Here is a 19,478-nt window from a genome sequence, read left to right as displayed (position 1 = left end):
CCCTTGCTCTTAGGCCCACCGCCTTGGCAGATAGCTGCATGCTTGCGAGCAAAGTTGCTTCAGTCGTGTCCGACTCTGCAACTCCATGGACTGTAGCCTGCCAGGCTCCTCTGTCCATGGGATTCTCCAGGCAAGAATACTGGAGTGGGTTGCCATGCCCTCCCCCAGGGGATCTTCCCAACCCAGGGATCGAACCAGTGTCCCATGGCTCCAGCACTGTAGGTGGATTCTTTACCCCTGAGCCACCAAGGAAGCCTGGCAGCTGGCTACTAGTCAACTAATTAGAGCAAAAGAATATGGACTACAAATGCCTACGCCTGGCTCCGGGTGCAGCCTATTTATTGGGTTGACCAAAAAGTGTGTTCGGGCTTTTCCACTATATCTCATGGAAAACCAGAAGGAACTTTTTGGCCAACCCAGTATTTTCTGAACCCTAAGCTTTCCGTCTGCCTATCTTCCCTGTCTGGTGAGCTCCAACGACCAGACACTAGGAGCCCGAGTCACCCCGGGTGCTGTTCTCACAGGCCACAAGTGCCTGCCACCCTTTCCTGGGGGGACAGCGGGGACACGGTGAGACGCACCCCCCTGAACTGGGCAGAACCGACTGGTGAGCTATCCTGAAGGATGGGCCTCCACAGGTTTTCTCACTCCTCACACATGCACATTCCCCACGGGAAAAAACTGGTATTCCCCTCCCCACCCCACAGCCTTCCCACAAACAGGATGTGGAAACAGGATGCATTAGTCTCAGCTCCAGGGATCACGGCTTGACCTGGATTTTTTAACAAACTCATCAGCAATTCTCACAGCCTTTGTTCCGTCTGAAGGAGGATTTAACAATCACCCTGCAGGCGGGTTTCTAGCACTCCCATTTACCTGGGAAAAACAGAGCCCTGGCTCACCACACAAGGGACCACAGCCCTGTCCTCAGGGGAATTCCACAGACAGATGAGGCGTGAGCCCCCTCCTCAAGCCCGGTCCCTGGGAACCAGCTAATTGAGCAAGAGGGAGGAGGTTCCACTGAGAAAAGAAACTTTCTGACATTTCTTACACATTTCAAGGAGGCTGGACACAAAGTTGTCGAGAACTGGATTCACAGTATTTTTCCTATAAGCCTAGCAAACACATTTTCTTTCCAACGTCTGCTTTCCTTCTGTTGATACGAAATATCCCAAATAGGCAATTCTATACAGACCTAAAGTAGATTAGAGGACTGGGGGTCATCAGAAGACAGAGCAGTGACTGCTGAAGGACATGGGGTTTCTTTCTGAGAAACTGAAATGTTCTACATTAACAAGGTGATGGTGACACATACCTGTGGATATAGTAAACATCTGTGGCCTGTAAACTTTAAAAAGGTGACCAGTATGGTCTGTGCACGGCATTTCAACTAAGCTGATTAAAAAAAGAAAACAGATGACCCCACAAAAACCTGTAATACAAATGTTCAAAGCGGCATCATGCATAATAACTGAAAAGTCAAAACAACCCTAAATGTCCATCAGTTGATGAATGGATAAGCAGAATGTGCACATACAGACAACAAAAAGGAATGAATGTAGGAAAGCTTCGAAAACATTATGCTCAGTGAAATAAGCCAGTCACTTAAACTGTGTATGACCCTGTTTCCATGAAATGTCAGTAACAGGCAAATCTATAGAGACAGAAAGCTGATTAGTGGCTGTTCAGGGGAGAGAAAGATGGGAGAATTCAGTGGAGACAGCTGAGAGACACAGGATTTCTTTTTGAATTGACAAAATTCTCCAAAATTGATTGCAGTGATGGCTGCAAAACTCTATACACCCTAAAACCCACTGAACTTTACACTTTTTAACAGGTGAGTTGTGTGGTATGTGAACTATATTTCAAAGCTGTTACTAAGAATAAAATAAACACACTTTACCAACCAAATTGCAGGTTTAAAAAGTTTTAAGGATTTTTAAAATTAGTATAATACTTTGTTTGTTTCTCCATATCATGCCTTTATTGGAGATGGTGTGTGATCTGTTATTTCTATTTAACAGAGGAGGGAAAATCTGAGATGACTTGAACAAGACTGCAAAATGGAATTGAGTGGGGAGGGAAGGGGCAGCTTTTACAAGGAGATCTGGGGACTTGTGGAAACTACTGTTCTCTCTGCCACATGGTTTTTAAAATGCTTTTAACAGGTGTCTTCTTATGGCTAATATTCACAAACAAAAAGCACTTACTTCATATTATACTGCTAACATTTTAGGGAGATGCTGGAATATGCTAGCTAACAGATGAGACTAAAGTAGGTCTTCTGTAATCAAAGTCCTGGAAATAATCCACTTTTAGTTTTATTTCAAAGTACTGGGGGTGAATGAATTTGATGCCCTTATTTAATGAGCGCCTGTTCTATGTAAAGCACTGTTCTGGATGTTACAGAAACTCCAAAGAGAGGAAGAGAGTGAGTTCATGGCCTCAAGGAGTCCATGCTCATGCTAGGCTGGGTGGGAGCAGCAAAGTCCACCAGTGGTTAGGGGTTTTCCTGATGGCTCAGCGGTAAAGAATCGGTCTGCAATGCAAGAGAGGCAAGAGAAGCAGGTTCAGTCCCTGGGTTGGGAAGATCCCCTGGAGGAGGACATGGCAACCCACTCCAGTATTCTTGCCTAGGAAATCCCAAGGACAGAGGAGCCTGGTGGGCTACAGTTCATAGGGTTCCAAAGAATCGGACATGACTGAGCAACTGAGCATGAACAAGGGGCTGGAGCCAGGGGCGAGGCCATGAACTTGGGTCAGACAGAACAGACACTGATAACAGACAAGACTGTTGGGCACTTATTAGATTCTTAATAGCTTACTAAAGCTTCCCTGGTAGCTCAGCTAGGAAAGAATCCGCCTGCGATGCAGGAGACCACAGTTCGATTCCTGGGTTGGGAAGATCTGCTGGAGAAGAGATAGGCTACCCACCCCAGTATTCTTGGGCAAAGAATCTGCCTGCAATGCAGGAGACCTGGGTTTGATCCCTAGGTTGGGAAGATCCCCTGGAGAAGGGAAAGGCTATCCGCTCCAGTATTCTGGCCTGGAGAATTCCAGAGACTGTACAGTCCATGGGGTTGCAAATAGTCAGACACGAATGAGTGACTTTCACTTTCTATAGCATACTGAAGGAAGTACTTTACTGATTATCCTCACTTTATAGTCATGAAATCTGTAGATAAAAAGATTTATTAACTAGCTAAGAGTTGGAGAGCTAGAAGAAAGAGCCTGGATTTCAACCCAGAGAATTGGTAACCCCAAGGCTATAATGGTACTTCGACTGGATTGGGATTTTTGTTTCTTGCTCTGGGACCCTGGACAAAGTAATTCCCCTCAAAAGTAGCACATACCTCAGTGAAAGATTCATGAAAAATTCAATGATCAAAGTACAATAAAAGCAACTAGCACCAGTGTCCAATACGCAGAAATAACCGAAGGTTATTACAGTGCTATTAACAACAATGATGATGATGCTACATGTGACAGTATATGAAAAGACAGCAAATGTTCCTGGATTCCAAGTGGTAGAACGAATACAGCCAGCAAGGGGACTGAGAAAGCATTCAGGGAGAAGCGATCCTTAAAACAGGACTTAAAAGAAGGAAATGCTTTCCAGTCTGGAACACCAGACAACTCAGGAGGTATTGGAAAGAAGCTCCAAGGCCTGGAGCTGGGCCGTGTGGCTGGGAGATGGGAAGATGAAGCAATAAAGATGGGCTGGGTCTCTATTAGGGGGTGTTGATCACCAAGGTGAAAACCTGAAGAGATTCTAATTTATAAGTGTCCCTGCGGGATCTCAGCAAACTCTCGGTGTGCTGGGACCTAATCATATTTCAGGGAGTAATTTCCTGAATTACTCTTTTCCAGTTCACCAGAAGAGTGTTAAGGTCCCCCTTGGAGTAGTGAAGATGAAAAAGAGGGAGATGGGTCAAGATACAGAAGTAGCAAGCAACAAGATTTGGCAGAGGTCTTAGAATCATGAATGAAATGCAGAAATAATAATGTAAAGCTCTGTAAAGTCCAGAAAGTAGTCCCTGGGAAAAGGGGGAACCATACAGTCAGAGAACAAGTACTCACAGAGAGAAGGAAGAAGGATAAAGGAGGAGCGGTTCTACCATAAGAATGTGCAGCTTGGGGTGACTGGAATGGCAATGAGCAGACAACCGGCAAGAGGCTGAAACAGGCACGTCACCAGCTTGAGGGAAGGGTCAGAGGGCATGGTATAGATCCCACACAGGTGCCCAGAGACCATAGTTCAAAGCCACGGGTTGGTATAAATATCTTGGGAGAGCTTGCAGGCTGGATAAAAGCTCCAGCAGGATAGCCAGAGTAAGGGGTGGGAGGAACACAGGGAGCTGCCAAAGAGTGGGCATAAAGTGAGGGGGAGAAACTGGAAACCACAGTGTCACAGACACACACACACACTAAGGCTGGAGAGGGCAATGTGACCAAGAGAAAATGTGAGCCAAATGCAACAAGCATCTAAGGGCGGGGTGGGGGCATTGGACCTTGGGAAGAGCATCTCAGCAGGGAAGGAAGAGAGGAATTCAGCTTTGGAGGAAAAGTTCAGCACTAAGTGGGGGAGAGAAATGGAATTATGGGAGGACGGCGAGATTCTCACAGGGTGGAAAGGAAGTAAGCATTTTTATGAGTGTGTGCTTACTCTCCCACTCACGCATTTATCCAAAGTCTTTTATGTAAAAGATCCTGGGCTCGGTGTGGGAGGTGACTATACACACACACACGGGAGGTGACTACACACACACACACACACACACACACACACACACACACACAGAGGTGGGCCCATAACTGCTGTCCACTGCTCCCACAGCAGGAGAGCTCAGGGGTGACAGAGCCCAGCAGCAGGATGCTCTATCTCCACTCTGCAGATTAGGGAGGACCTCCAGAAGAGGCAGGACCAGAACTGAGTCGTTAAGGGTGAATGAAGCTTGCACACATAAGGGGGGCTGGGGAGGACGGTGAGGGTGACAGACAGGACACACCATCAGGAGGAGCAGGGTGAGGCTCAGCATCCATGGGAGAATGTGGCCCATCTGGGAGACTGTGGGAACTTAACCGGCCTGAAGAGCAGATCAAGGGAAGAGATGGCCAGGCAGGCAGAGGGTGGGTTAGGAGGGGTGCAGAGGGAGAGGCGGCAAGACCAGGAAAGCAGGCAATCAGGTGAGTAGGCAGGAGGTGAGACAGAACAAGGGGGACCAAGGGTGTCTTCCCTGGAGTCAAGAGGCAAAAGGAGGGAAAGACAGAGATTTTTGAGCGGGTGGGGGCTGCTGGAAAGAAAGCTGACACCTTCAAGAGTTACCAGCTTGCCAGATGAAACAGATGAAATAATTTGGAGAGTGACGCAAAGTTTAAGTGGAACAAATGGTCGCATAGAACATTGATAAACTCTATTCTGTGCATTTTATCTGCCCACAGAACACTGCTCCCACGGTATTTATCTTCCTCTTCCATCACACTGCTATATGTTTTTAGACTTTTCACCATAAAATAGTTGAAGTGTAGTCACAGGTAATGAAAGAAAGGGAAACTAAATCAGCGAATTTTCAACTCTAGTGAAAGACTTAGGAGAAAAGAACTTATAAATATTGGCGAAGGTGAAGTGTTGAGATTTATTTTGGCCCTTGCTGTCTCTATAGATAAATTTAAGGGACCCAGTATATATAAAAATAAAATTTGCTCCTACTTCCGAGGGAACATCTGAAGTGGAAGTTTTAACTGCTGTTATTTACAGAATGCTAATGAACTCATTTACTTCTCACCTCTCCATTTGCATAAGCAATACAACAACAAGTACTTTAGAATTAGATCTTCAAGGTTAGCAGCATGAATTTTTAAGTGGGATTCAATCTGGGCTCTGCCACCTGTTAGTTGTGTAAACAAGGGCAACTTATCAACCCCTCTGTGCCTCAGTTTCTGCATTTGTCAATGGGAAAAACAACACCAAGAACAGTGGACTGTGCTCACAGCTGATGCTCAGAGAACAGCTGCTGTGGGAAGAAATGAGCGGGATAAAGTGGAGGGTGTTGGACCAGGTCTCTAGAAAAGCTTTGTAAATGATGTGCCTTTCTTTCGCTTTTTTACCTTTGTGAGAAGTCAGGGGAGTTTGTAATTTCCTCGGTCCTGTCCTGCCACAGCAAAAATTTGAAGCGACGGACAGACCGGTGTTACAGCCTGGTGTTACAGCTCAGTTTAATTTGGCAAGCAAAGGAAAATACAACCTCGAGGCATGAGGGCGGGCTGACCCAAAAGACACCAACAGAAGCCTGTGGCTCAATTTTGGCTCCTCTTTTTATATGTTTTTTCTTCTCCCCTTGAGCCTGTCCTATGTAAATTGGGCTAGTCAGGAGGGCTGCTTGCTTCACCTGAGGTTCTCATTCCGGTCCTCAGACCTTCCTTTGTTCTATTTTCGCAGGCTTTTTCCTTTCTTTGTCTTTTAGCCACCGCTATTTTGGACTCCGTTTTCCTATTCTAAGCACCTAACACCTTTTACCTTCGTCCCTTTACCCTGCTTCTCCTTCCCTCCTGGAAGATGCAGCAGCACTTTAAAACAGGAGGAAGGAAGGAAAGGAGCAAGGAGGAAGGGATGAGAGAGGGTGGGAGAGAGGGAGGGAAAAGGCAAGGAGGTGGCAGGAAGGACAGTCTGAGTTCCTGAAGGCTTGCTTGAGCTGCACTGCCAGTCCTGGGCCTGCCTATGAGCATGAACGTATCCAGTGAAACTTCCCTTAGTTAACAATACTACTTGTCAGGTTTTCTGTTATTTCCAACTAAACTCTGTTGGCACAACCTAAAAGTTGCAAGTTAAGTTCAATTTGAAGATCTTACTGAAGAGTATAGCTCAGGGGACAGCTGCTCAGAGAGCTCTGAGAGGACTGATCCTAGGAGACCAGGGAGGAGCCAGGATAAACAGGGATTTTTCCTTCCCTGCAGACGGGGAAAACATCAAAAGACTTGAACATCAAAAGATTACTACTAATCACACACACACACAAAAATCCATATATTTTAAGTTAATTGTTTTGGTGACTTTCAACAAACTGTGGAAAATTCTTAAAGAGATAGGAATACCAGACCACCTGACCTGCCTCCTGAGAAATCTGCATGCAGGTCAAGAAGCAACAATTAGAACTGGACATGGAACAACAGACTGGTTCCAAATTGGGAAAGGAGTATGTCAAGGCTGTATATTGTTACGCTGCTTATTTAATTTATATGCAGAGTACATCGTGAGAAATGCTGGGCTGGATGAAGCATAAGCTGGAATTAAGATTGCCGGGAGAAATATCAATAACCTCCGATATGCAGGTGACACCACCCTTATGGCAGAAAGTGAAGAAGAACTAAAGAACTTCTTGATGAAAGTGAAAGAGGAGAGTGAAAAAGTTGGCTTAAAACCTAACATTCAGAAAATGAAGATCATGGCCTCCGGTCCCATCACTTCATGGCAAATAGATGGGGAAACAATGGAAACAATGAGAGACTTTATTTTGGGGGGCTCCAAAATCACTGCAGATGGTGACTGCAGCCATGAAATTAAAAAACATTTGCTCCTTGGAAGAAAAGTTATGACCAACCTAAACAGCATATTAAAAAGCAGAGACATTACTTTGCTGACAAAGGTCCATCTAGTCAAAGCTATGGTTTTTCCAGTAGTCATGTATGGATGTGAGAGTTGGACTATAAAGAAAGCCGAGCGCCGAAGAATTGATGCTTTTGAAGTATGGTATTGGAGAAGACTCTTGAGAGTCCCTTGGACTGCAAGGAGATCAAACCAGTCCATCCTAAATGAAATCAGTCGTGAATATTCATTGGAAGGACTGATGCTAAGGCTGAAACTCCAACACTTTGGCCACCTGATGCGAAGATATAACTCAATGGAAAAGACCTGAGGCTGGGAAAGATTGAAGGCAGGAGGAGAAGGGGACGACAGAGGATGAGATAGTTGGATGGCATCACCAAGACGATGGACATGAGTTTGAGCAAGCTCCAAGAGTTGGTGATGTACAGGGAGGCCTGGGATGCTGCAGTCCCTGGGGTCACAGAGTTGGACACGACTGAGTGACTGAACTAAATGAACTGATGTATTCGAAGATGCAGGAATCTGTGCTATTTGAAATTATTCCTTAGGTATGCATCTTAACAGGGCCAGGATCCAAAGCACAGAATGCCTCCTTTTTTTACCCATACAGAAGTCCCTGGGGTTGGGGCTGGGGGCTCTGCAGTGGCTGATGACTCCACCTTTACAGAACTGTTGTGGAGGGAAACATTCCTTGCCTGCACCCATTCCATATAGTTATAAAAGATATTTTCCAACAAAAATTCTTTGTCTCAGTTATTCTTGAGAATAACTGGTGAGTAACAAGAAACTTTAATAAGCATTCACCTTTTCAACCAGTCAACACAAAGCCGAGATTGGTGTAATAAAGTGGATAGTCTCATCAATAGGCCATGTAAATAGATACAAACAGAAGAGCTCTGTCGGCCTTTTTTAGAATATTTTCAGTGAAAGCATATGGAGGGCCTACAGACTGGGGCGTGAGGGAGGGTGGGTGGCAGCTGGCAGGTCCATTTTCCATCCCCCCACCTCTCTCTCTCCATCCATGCATCCATCCACCCTTTCACCAGGCAGGTCCTGCATATCTCAGATGGTAAAGAATCTGCCTGCAATGCAGGAGACCCAGGTTCAGTCCCTGGGTCGGGAAGATACCCTGGAGAAAAGAATGGCTACCCATTCCAGTATTCTTGCCTGGAGAATTCCATGGACAGAGGATCCTGGGGGGCTACAGTCCATGGGATCGGACAGGACCGAGGGACTAACACTACATATCTAAAGACCAGAGTCCAAGGAACCTGACTTGTCAGTGTGCTCAGGGTCTGTCCTGCCAGGTATATCAGAATTCTTACTGCTGGTCTGCCCAAATAACCCACCTCCTGGGTCTTTTCTGGCCAGAGCTATAGTACTGTAACTTGAAGACTTTAAGTGCGGTTGAATGCAAAATACCACTGAGAGAGGTGATGATCTGCATTGTAAGTAACGCCTGATACCTTGCTTAAAACAAGTTTTCACTGGAGGAGAAGGAAGGGCAGGGGTGCTGAGGCTCCTGAGACAACTGTGTGGGGAGGAGACAGTGGCTCTGGAAGGCAGGCGCCCGCAGGGCCCACATCTCAGCTCCCGCATTTCCTGCTGTCACCTATGCCTCCGCTCCTAAGGTTGTGCTGCTGTTGATCTGTCCCCTTGTATTTACTGAGTTCTCTTGCCTTTTGAATAAAAAAGTAGAAGAAACCTTCTGCCAATTAAACGGCACTGCTGACTCAGAAGGGTATTATGGCTGGCAGATACTCTGTACTTACTAACCAGACACAACCAACTGGTTTGCCAGGCCATCCTCCAGGGCCTGCAAAGTTACCAGCAAGCATCTTCATTTGCAGAATAGCAGGATTTTGCATTGCAGAGTATTTGCAAGCAGACAGCAGTGTATAGAAGAGAGAGCCAAAGCATACAAATTGGTGAGTCGAAGTAGAGCTCACATGGGAGCTCATCACAAAATTCTTGAAACTTTTCTGTAAATTAAAATTCTTTTCAAAAGTTTTTTTTTTAATTAAAGAAGTATTATAGTTTTCAAAAACCATTAAAAGGCAAATGGAGGAAAAGATGTACAGAAACCTTCAAATTATTTAGAAACAACTAAATTTAAGGAAACCATTTACTAGAACATGGGCTTCCCAGGTGGTTCAGTGGTAAAGAACCTGCCTGCCAACGCAGGAGATGCAGGTCCAATCCCTGGGTCAGGAAGATCCTCTGGAGGAGGAAATGGTAACCCACTCCAGTATTCTTGCCTGGGAAATCCCATGGACAGAGGAGCCTGGAGGGCTACAGTCCATGGGGTTGCAAAAGAGTCGGACACGACTGGGCGACTAAACAACAACAAGAATAATTTACTAGAACAGAAGCAAAATGCACGTATGACAGATGGGGAGGCTAGGGGTTGTCAACAGCTGTGTGTGTGTGTGTGAGAGAGAGAGAGAGAGAGAGAGAGAGAGAGAGAGAGAAATTTGGTAACCTCAGGAGGCTGTTAGTGTATCTCTGGACCACAAGACTCATGCCACATTTTACCAAGTGGAGCACATAAACACGGAAAGAATGACTACCCACAATTGAGGGGAAGGAGAAACACCAGCCTAACTAAGACGCGTTTAACTTTGGTGAGTCACTTCCTCTGAGGAGGAAAGTGACTTGTCCCCTGGTAGATTCAGAGACTGAGAGATCACCTGAGTTCTCAGGCTGAATCACGCCACAGAGGTAGCAAACCAGGTCGGAGGAGCCTACAGCCTCTCGTGCAGAGCTGCGGCTCACCTTCAGTTCAACATCACCGCACCTCCAATTTCAAAACTGAGGTCAACTCAAAACTCTTGGCTACTTCAGCCTCCACACTACTAAGTCCCCAGGAGAATACATGCAACTAAGACAAAGGAAATTCACGCTTATGGCACATTTATCTTTCAACCTCGAGGGGGCAACGGCCTGGGATTTCTTCTGCTCATCACCCCCAACATTCCCCAGGCATGAAACTGAATCCGCTCAGTGTGACTGAAGCTTTGGCATGGCAGCCTCCACTCCTGGAAGCCGCGTCAGTGCCAGCAGCACACACACGTGGACGGATTAGGCAGAGCTGTGCTGTAAAGCACACACACGCTTGCCTAATGTGTGCTTTTCATTCCAGAAATACTTTTGACGCCTAAACCACTTCTATGCCTCCCTTGGCCTCAAACAGTCTAAGTGGCTCTGTGCCAGAGGAAGTGTCTGTTTAAAGATGGGGACTTTCTCAAAATTTCTTTACCTCAGAAGATCATAAATAGAACCTTTTAGCGTAATTATGATGGAATAAAGTAGAAAAGGGAAAGAAAAAAAATTGCTTTTTTCTTTTTTTCTCAAGTGACGTAAAAGAAATACTGGAAATATAAACTATAAGATAGAATTATCTTCCATGAGAGTCAAGATTACAGGGTTCAAGTTAGGACAAGTAAGCCAAAAGTATTACCTTTAACGGGAAAGGTTAGTGACAAGTGTTTATTCTTGTTTTAAGGTGGCTCAGTGGTAAAGAATCTGCCTGCAATGCAGGAGACCCAGGTTTGATCCCTGGGTCGGGAAGATCCCCTGAAGCAGGGCATGGCCACCCACTCCAGTATTCTTGCTTGGAGAATTCCATGAACTGAGGAGCCTGGCAGGCTATAGCCCATGGGGTCTCAAAGAGTCAGACACAACTGAGCAACTAACACACACATAAACACACTTCAAAGCAAGGTGCAGAGAGGTACTGTAATCATTGTTTTATTCTGGAATGTATTATACTTTTGTACTTTGCTTCTTTATGACTTCCATCCTGTATCAAAAACCAGTGTAAAAGAAGAAAACCATTTTGGTTGACTTAGCTGTCTCTTCCTTTTCTCCACGCTCACTTTCAGATATTTCAGGTTGACTTACAACAAGGAGTGTGAAATCAATAACACTTTGCAGAATCCTTGGGCATCACCAATTGAATTACAGAATACACTCATCCACCTACATACACGTACACACACACACACACACACACGCAGGAAAATAACTTCAAGTTCCACAGTACATACACAGTATGTGTACAATCACCTATCCCGTTTCCGTCAGAAAGGACCTAAAAGACACCTTAGAAATTCCGCTCCAGGACAGAAGGAGGAAAACTTACTTTCTTTCCACTTCTGGTGTTGATACAGCGCTACAGAAGCCAAGCGACTCCTAGGAGAGAAGATTCATAGGGTCAGTGCAGGCAGAACAGCAGGCTTCATCTCATTTTTACATAATACCACTTTTTAAAAAAGACAGAAGCAAAAATAGATGATTAAAGTCACTGTGCTTACTTCGATCTGAGACCGCAGCTGAAGTGACGTGGGGCTGGCTTCGGGTTTCTCCTAAAACAGAACAGATGCTGGTTTAATGAGACTTCCAAACGTGGCACACACCAGAAAAGACAAATAATGTGTAAGAAGAGACAGGGGAGAGTTGGGAAATGCTAGGTTACAGTGGGAGGAGATAAACAGATTTTCTGAAAAAAAACTGTTTTTTAAATGAGAGCCCTAGCCTTTTAAAAGTGAACTGTTTTCCAAATTACATCGCTTGACACTGGTGACAATTTTATTGCAGAAGAGAAAAGCACAATCTAACTGAAGAGGACGGAGAGTTAGTGGTAAAATGATTTTCCGGATGAGACCAGGCCGTCACAAAGACGCAGAATTTACTACGATCCATTTATGTCATGAAGTCATAAAGAAGAGGCAGGGGATTCAAGGAAATTAGAGATAAAATAGCAGAGGATAATACTCTCATTTCACAGTTTTAAAAAACTGTACCCCTTTGAAAGAAAAAAAAAAGATAACCAGTTACCTGTGATTAAAAAATATATTGAAATAAACAGGATAATGACATTATTAGAAGTGTCATGGCAGACTATAGAAAAATGAGTTATACAAGTAAACAGAGCATCACACTGGTATTTTTTCATAACTAGAGAAAAACTTTAAATAGGTGCTAAAGCAAAGGTTCACAACAAAGTGTGGTCCAAGACCAGGGTGGTCCCCAGCTGATCAGTAAGTCATAAGCAGGAAAATGGGCAGTTTTAGAGGAAGGAGTAATATCACCAACATTATATAAGCTTGAAATATGAAATTGTGAAAGTTTTCCGATAATCCTATTGTGTTCTTAGAGATCACTATCTTCTTCGGGACTACATGGGCACTATTTGAAGACTATTTTCTTAGTTAACATTAGTCAGTTAACACTCATGAAATGGGCAAAGTTCATCTCAAATTACAAATTCTCACTTGCATCTAATTGCTTTTTTTTCAGTTTGCCTATTTCATCTTTAGCACAATTATAAATCTAGACCAATATTTTAAAATGCAGCAATGAAACATAACTCCAAACAAAAGTATGAATGTACACAAGGTAAAAGGAATCCGGTACAAATATAGAAAATAAAATGAGAGTGTTGGAGTGGTTACATCTGAGAATGGGGTGATGTGGATAAGCAGACCACAGGAGAAAACTGTTTTAATGGACTGGCAACCCTCTTGACTCCAGTTCCAGGACCTCATTTGTTCTGAAAAAATATCAGAGTGGTGTGAAGTCCCACTGAACTTCTCTCTGGTTAACATTCTCCTGGTTTGTATTACCACTTTTGTTTATAATGATCAAATATATATTCCATCATAAAACAATAAATGGAAATGTTTGAGTTACATTCCAAGTCTGATTGGTATGATGTCAGACTCAAGTGCAATCAACAAAAGGGATATGTATTTTGGAGGTTCTTGGTGCTTAGAAACCAATCTGGTGCCCTGATACCCAACCTTTTAGGATCAGTGCCTAGCGAAATTTACAAACTTCAACTGTAGGAAAAGCAAAGGTAGAGTGTGCAGTTTTTTCATCTTAAGTCTTCCCATTCAGAAGGGTATGGAAGCGTCAGAATTATGACACAACTCTATTAGTTCCTCTGAAATTGTCCTCTCACCCAACTCCATACCCATCAACACAAAGTAACTGATTCAACTCTTCCTGTCCTCTGTTCTTAACTTTCTTTATACTCCAAGTCTCTCCTTACGAGATAATGCAGACCATGATAAGAAATTACCTGCTTTTATTATACATTTTTATCTGCACTTTTCTAATAAATTTTATTTATTGGTGCATCATTTGTTACTCCACATAATAACACAATATTTATGGTATATTATGCAAAACATACCCATTCCTGCATACAAAGCTGATGCTTGTTAACAATCATATTAAATGTTTGATGATCTGGAACTAATACTCTAAAACAATTCATTTTCACATGTTAGTTTGTCACTTATAATAGACATTTGACTGTGCTGTAGCTACTTAGGAAATTGGTTGGGGGTGTAAGTTTGATGTATAATGCATTACAATTCACCCCATTAAAATAACGGACCCAGTTAGTTTCCATGCAGAACATCTGTTTTATCAGGAACAGAATATGTTGAACAGGAGATCTCGCACTGTGATTGTTTCTAGTGCTTTTCCACCCGCAGAGTATGTCACAAACAATGTGATTCAGAGCAAACATTATTAATTTCATCTCTCAAAGAGAGACAACCACCATTATAATGAGATATTTCTTAGATTAAATGTACCCTAAAGTAAAAACACTACACAAGTGAGGAGAAGCTTGTAAAATTACCCACTAAGTTAAGGACCTGTTTGACATTTGGTGAGAAAACAGATTGGGCTCTTTGGCAAAATTCCACTATTATGATATTGATAGATGTCATATGATATTAATGACAAGCATGCAAAAGACTACCATTCTGTCAGGCACTTGTGAATATGATGAAACCCATGTGGACCCACCATCGAGCCTAAGAAACAGAACATCACAATAAAGAGTTAAAGCTAGCAGGTACTGATGTACAGTTGGATAAAACACCTTCTGTGCAGAGCATGAGACAAGTTTGGAAATGCGTCATACACACTTGAGGGAAAAAGTGCTGGACAGTTTTTTATTCTGTTTAGCACTAAAGAAGAAATGGATTTCTTCTACCGCACAATGTGAAATGAAAAGGTGTGAAAGAGCCAGGCAGAAGGAGCACCATCATTGGTGCTGTCTGCACACATGTATGTACACATGTATGCAGCAATAAGGGGTATTGCTTACATAATAGCAAAACTTCCCTGGTGGCTCAGATGGTAAAGCGTCTGTCTACAATGCGGGAGACCCAGGTTCAATCCCTGGGTTGGGAAGATCCGCTGGAGAAGGAAATGGCAATCCACTCCAGTACTATTGCCTGGAAAATCCCATGGACAGAGGAGCCTGGTAGGCTACAGTCCATGGGGTCGCAAAGAGTAGGACATGACGGAGCGACTTCACTTCACTTACATAATAAAGAAGGATGGATTCAGGTCAAGGTGGGCAGAGAATGTGCAGCAACACAGATTGACCTGGAGATTATCATTCTAAGTGAAGTAAGTCAGAGGTAGAGAAAGTCAAGTACCTTATAATATCACTTACATGTGAAATCTACAAAAATGATACAAGCAGACCTATTTACAAAACAGAGACAGACTCACAGAAAGCAAATCTAAGGTTATGTAAAAGGGAGGGAAGGAGGAATAAATTAGGAGCTTGGGATTAACAGATACACACCACTATATATAAAATACATAAAAAAAGATCCTAGTGTATAGCACAGGGAACTATATTCAATATCCTGTGATAAATCATAACAATTTATATTTTTTTGGAATACATACACACACACACCCACACACAGCTGGATCACTCTGTGTTACACCGGTAACTAACATAACACTGTAAATCAACTATATTTCAATTTTAAAAAATTAAAAGAACTATTAAAAAAAAAAAGAATGGGCAGAGAAAGGCTCCTCGACATCCTCCTTCCCTGTCCAGTTCCCAGTTTAGGCTGCCCCCTTCTCCGCTCCTAATTCAGCCAGTGTAATGAGGAGAATAAGCTATGGTTTTTCCAGCAGTCATGTATGGATGTGAGAGTTGGACCATAAAGAACGCTGAGCGCTGAAGAATTGATGCTTTTGAACTGTGTGTTGGAGAAGACTCTTGAGAGCCCCTTGGACTGCAAGGAGATCAAACCAGTCAGTCCTAAAGGAAATCAGTCCTGAATATTCATTGGATGCTGAAGCTGAAGCTTCAATACTTCAGCCACCTGATGCCAAGAACTGACTCATTGGAAAAGACCCTGATGCTGGGAAAGATAGAAGGCAGGAGAAGGGGATGACAGAGGATGAGATGGTTGGATGGCATCACCGACTCGATGGACATGAGTTTGAGCAAGCTCCAGGAGATGGTGATGAACAGGGAAGCCCAGCATGCTGCAGTCCATGGGGTCGTAAAGAGTCGGATATGACTGAGCGACTGAACTAAACTGAATGAGGGGAATGACACCACCCTAATGGCACAAAGAGAAGAGGAACTAAAGAGCTTCTTGATGAAGGTGAGAGAGGAGAATGAAAAAGATGATTTAAAACTCAACATTTAAAAACCGAAGATCATGGCTTCTGGTCCCATCACTTCATGGCAAATAGATTGGGGAAAAATGAAAACAGTGACAGACTCAGTAGTCAAAGTGTGGACTTCTAATCACTAAACTGCCAGGGCATTCATTAGAAGGATTCTTAAACACCTATGATTGATTATTTCTGCAATGGCTTCTGTATTTCTGAATTGGTGTAAACACCAATGATTATTCCTGCAAAGGCCTCTGTATTAAGTGTGAAAGCACATAATACTTTTATATTTTTAAGCATAATAACTATTCTAAAAAATTAAATTTGATAATAACTTTAGTTTTATCTCAACAATTAAAAATTTCTTTTTTTTTTGTTTTATATTTTCGTTTTTTTTTTTAATAATTTTTAACATTTTTAAATTTCAGGTATACACATGCTCCCCATCCTGAATCCTCCTCCCTCCCCCCTTAAGAAATTAAAAAATTAAAGAAATTAAAGAAATTAAAAATTTCTTAAGAAATATCAAAACAATTTCTCAAATTAGGCCATGCCCTATTTAAAATACTTTCTTGAAGTTTAAAAAATTTTAATAACTTATGTCATAAAGCTATGCAATCAGCTTATGTTTAACAATAAAGGTCCATGATGATTTTAGAAATAATCTCATATTCATAGTTTGACTGAAAGAAACTAAACCATAGTACTATATAGTATTTTTAAGAAAGGATTTAGATGACAAAAAAATTACTGGGGGGGGGCACCTCATATCCATTTCTTATCAAATTGGACAATTTCTGGAAACAATTCCCTGAATGTTTATTATGTCTAACATGTGTGCACATGCATGATGCTAAGTCGCTTTAGTCATGTCTGACTCTGCGACACTATAGACCAGAGCCCGCCAGGCTCCTCTGTCCATGGGATTCTCCAGGCAAGAATACTGGAGTGGGTTGCCATGCCCTCCTCCAGGGGCTCTTACTGACCCGGGGGTCAAACCCGCATCCCTTTGTCCCCAGCACTGGCGGGTGGGTTCTTTACCACGAGCGCCACCTGGGAAGCCCATGTCACACACAGAAGCCAAAAAAGAAAAGTGTTTCAAGACGACGTAAGTGGTTTCGTAAAACCAAAACATGAGAGCACATGTGTGTTTCCACCTGCCTGGGCATGCGCACACGCACTCACACATGGGCAACACACATACGCACACAAACACACTCTGCGGTCACACCAGTGAACCAACCAGTGAAGTCGCTCAGTCGTGTCCGACTCTTTTTGACCCCATGGACTGTAGCCTACCAGGCTCCTCCATCCATGGAATTTCTCCAGGGGATCTTTCCGACCCAGGTATTGAACCCAGGTCTCCCGCATTACAGGAAGTCGGTTTACTGTCTGAGCCACCAGGGAAGTGGTCACACCAATCGAGGTCAAATAGGAAACTAAAGTTCTGACCTTCCATGGCTAGGTTTTCACTCTGAAGCGCTACACTCGCTGTGCAATATACCAACGTCAAAATCCACTCACGGCAGAATAGGGCCTGGAAAACAAGTACCCGGCCCTCACTCCCACACCAACTTTGCTTTCATGTTTTTGTGGAAATCCACACCTCTCCCTCCCTTAATGCCGGCAGTGCTGGAAGCCAAAGGAACTTCACAGCTGAGAAAGCAAGAGGGATAAACCCGTCCGCTGTTCCAAAAGCAGGGAGGAAGAACATCAGGAGCCCACCAGCTCTGCTTAGCACCAAGTTCTCCTCCTCCACCTCGGGTACAGGAAGAGGAAGGCGGAAAAAACCAAGAGGGCTTTGTGCTTACCACTTTCAGCCACAAGTGAAATGCAACAGGCTCTTACCAATGTATTCAATGAATGGCAGCAACAAAGCTCTGAATTGCCGGTCAAAGGTGCTGCTGGTGGTGGATGGGGACTTCCCTGGTGGTCCAGTGGCTAAGACTCCACACTTTAAATGCAGGAGGCCTGGGCTCGATTCCTGGTCAGGGACCTAGATCCCACATGCCTTAACTAAAGATCCTACATGTCACAACTAAGCCCTAGCACAGCCAAATAAATTTTAAAAAAAGACACATGTGGCATCCATCACTTAACAGAAGACCGAAGTGCTGGCATGACCCTGCTGGCCACGTATCCTCCCCTTGTCTGATTCCTCCATTCCAGCCCATCAGTGTGGCATGTATTCATTCTACCAGGTTTTAAACCTCAGTGTTTTCTTGGGAATTTTCTCGCTCCCATCACATTAGGAGACGCTGCTTCTCCCTTCTCACAGCCAACGCATCTGCTCTCACAGACACCTGCTTCTTTGCCGTCCCCCTCACAGACGTGGACCACAGTGCATAGCAGAGTGGGAGATGCTGACTTCAGGCCGGTAGAATTATGTTCCCATCTGGCTCCCACTTTAGATCTCAGTTTTATTTTATTTGGTTTTTCCAATGGCAACAAAAGATAAACAGACCATTTGATTGTCTTCAAGCTCCTTTCCGACTCTGAAACCCCAGGATGCAGCAGTGTCATGCCCACTCAAGAACTACTCCAATAAACCTTGAAATCCTAATGCCTTGTCTTTGGTATTTAAAGTGCTTCATGCTTCATGAGGAAGGAGATCAAACCAGTCTCTTTGGTCAATCCTAAAGGAAATAAACGCTGAATACTCATTGGACGGACTGATGCTGAAGCTGAAGCTCCAGTCCTTTGGCCACCTGATGCAGAGAGAGCTGACTCATTGGGAAAACACTCTGATGATGGGAAAGATTGAGGGCAGGAGAAGGAGGGGGTGACAGAGGATGAGATGGTTAGATGGCATCACCAACTCAATGGACATGAGTTTGAGAAAGCTCCAGGAGATAATGAAGGACAGGGAAGGCTGGCATGCTGCAGTCTGTGGGATCGCAGAGTCAGACACAACTGAACAACGAGATCACGAGCATTAGAATCACCTGGAAGCTGGTTAGAAAGGCAGTCGTGGGCCCCACTTCCCACCTCCTGCATCAAAATCTGCATTTTACCAAGATCCTCAGCTGATCCGTATGCCCACATCCATTTGAGAAGCACAGGGCTTTGTACTGTTTCACATCTATGTTCCAAAATCTTTCCCAAAATGTGGAAACAGTGCAAACAGGATAAAGGTCACATTTCTGAAGGAAATGTGAACCGGTTGGTCAGCTCATAAACCCTCTCCTTAGAGACTGGGCGCCGGGTCCACTGTCCCGAGTGGATGCTTTCCTAATGTTTCACTTTCGCTCATGACTACCTGGAATGCCCTGCTGCTTCCTGTCCACCCAAACCCTAGTCGTCCTTCAGCATCAGCTACAAACCCATCTCTCCTTAAACCTTCCCTGCCCAGCTGTGTCCCATGCACTATGCCTGAGGGTCCTTATGCAGAGGTACTCTTAAGCTTGGGGTGAAAAAC

The 19,478-nt window shown here is 43.8% G+C and overlaps 1 protein-coding gene across 7 annotated transcripts in view; it reads right to left on the bottom strand.

The window, feature by feature from the left end:
• SASH1 (SAM and SH3 domain containing 1) overlaps positions 1 to 19,478 on the bottom strand; it is a 586,122-nt gene that overhangs the window by 90,051 nt on the left and 476,593 nt on the right. For 3 of the 7 annotated variants that reach the window (XM_086318211.1, XM_086318212.1, XM_086318210.1), the window contains exons 3-4: positions 11,920 to 11,970; positions 11,748 to 11,797 (exon numbers count right to left, since the gene is read on the bottom strand). The exons of the other annotated variants lie outside the window; for them this stretch is intronic. In XM_086318211.1, the coding sequence (XP_086174337.1) occupies positions 11,748 to 11,797; positions 11,920 to 11,970 (101 nt within the window). The remainder of the gene's footprint in view (positions 1 to 11,747; positions 11,798 to 11,919; positions 11,971 to 19,478) is intronic. 7 annotated transcript variants of the gene reach the window in all.

The sequence above is a fragment of the Bos grunniens genome, chromosome 9, assembly GCF_055505025.1.
Source record: "Bos grunniens cultivar Pamir isolate PY7600 chromosome 9, Bosgru_T2T1.0, whole genome shotgun sequence".
Lineage (NCBI taxonomy): Eukaryota > Metazoa > Chordata > Mammalia > Artiodactyla > Bovidae > Bos > Bos grunniens.
The sequence above is the reverse complement of the archived record's forward strand: the minus strand, read 5'-3'. Positions and strand labels throughout refer to the sequence as shown.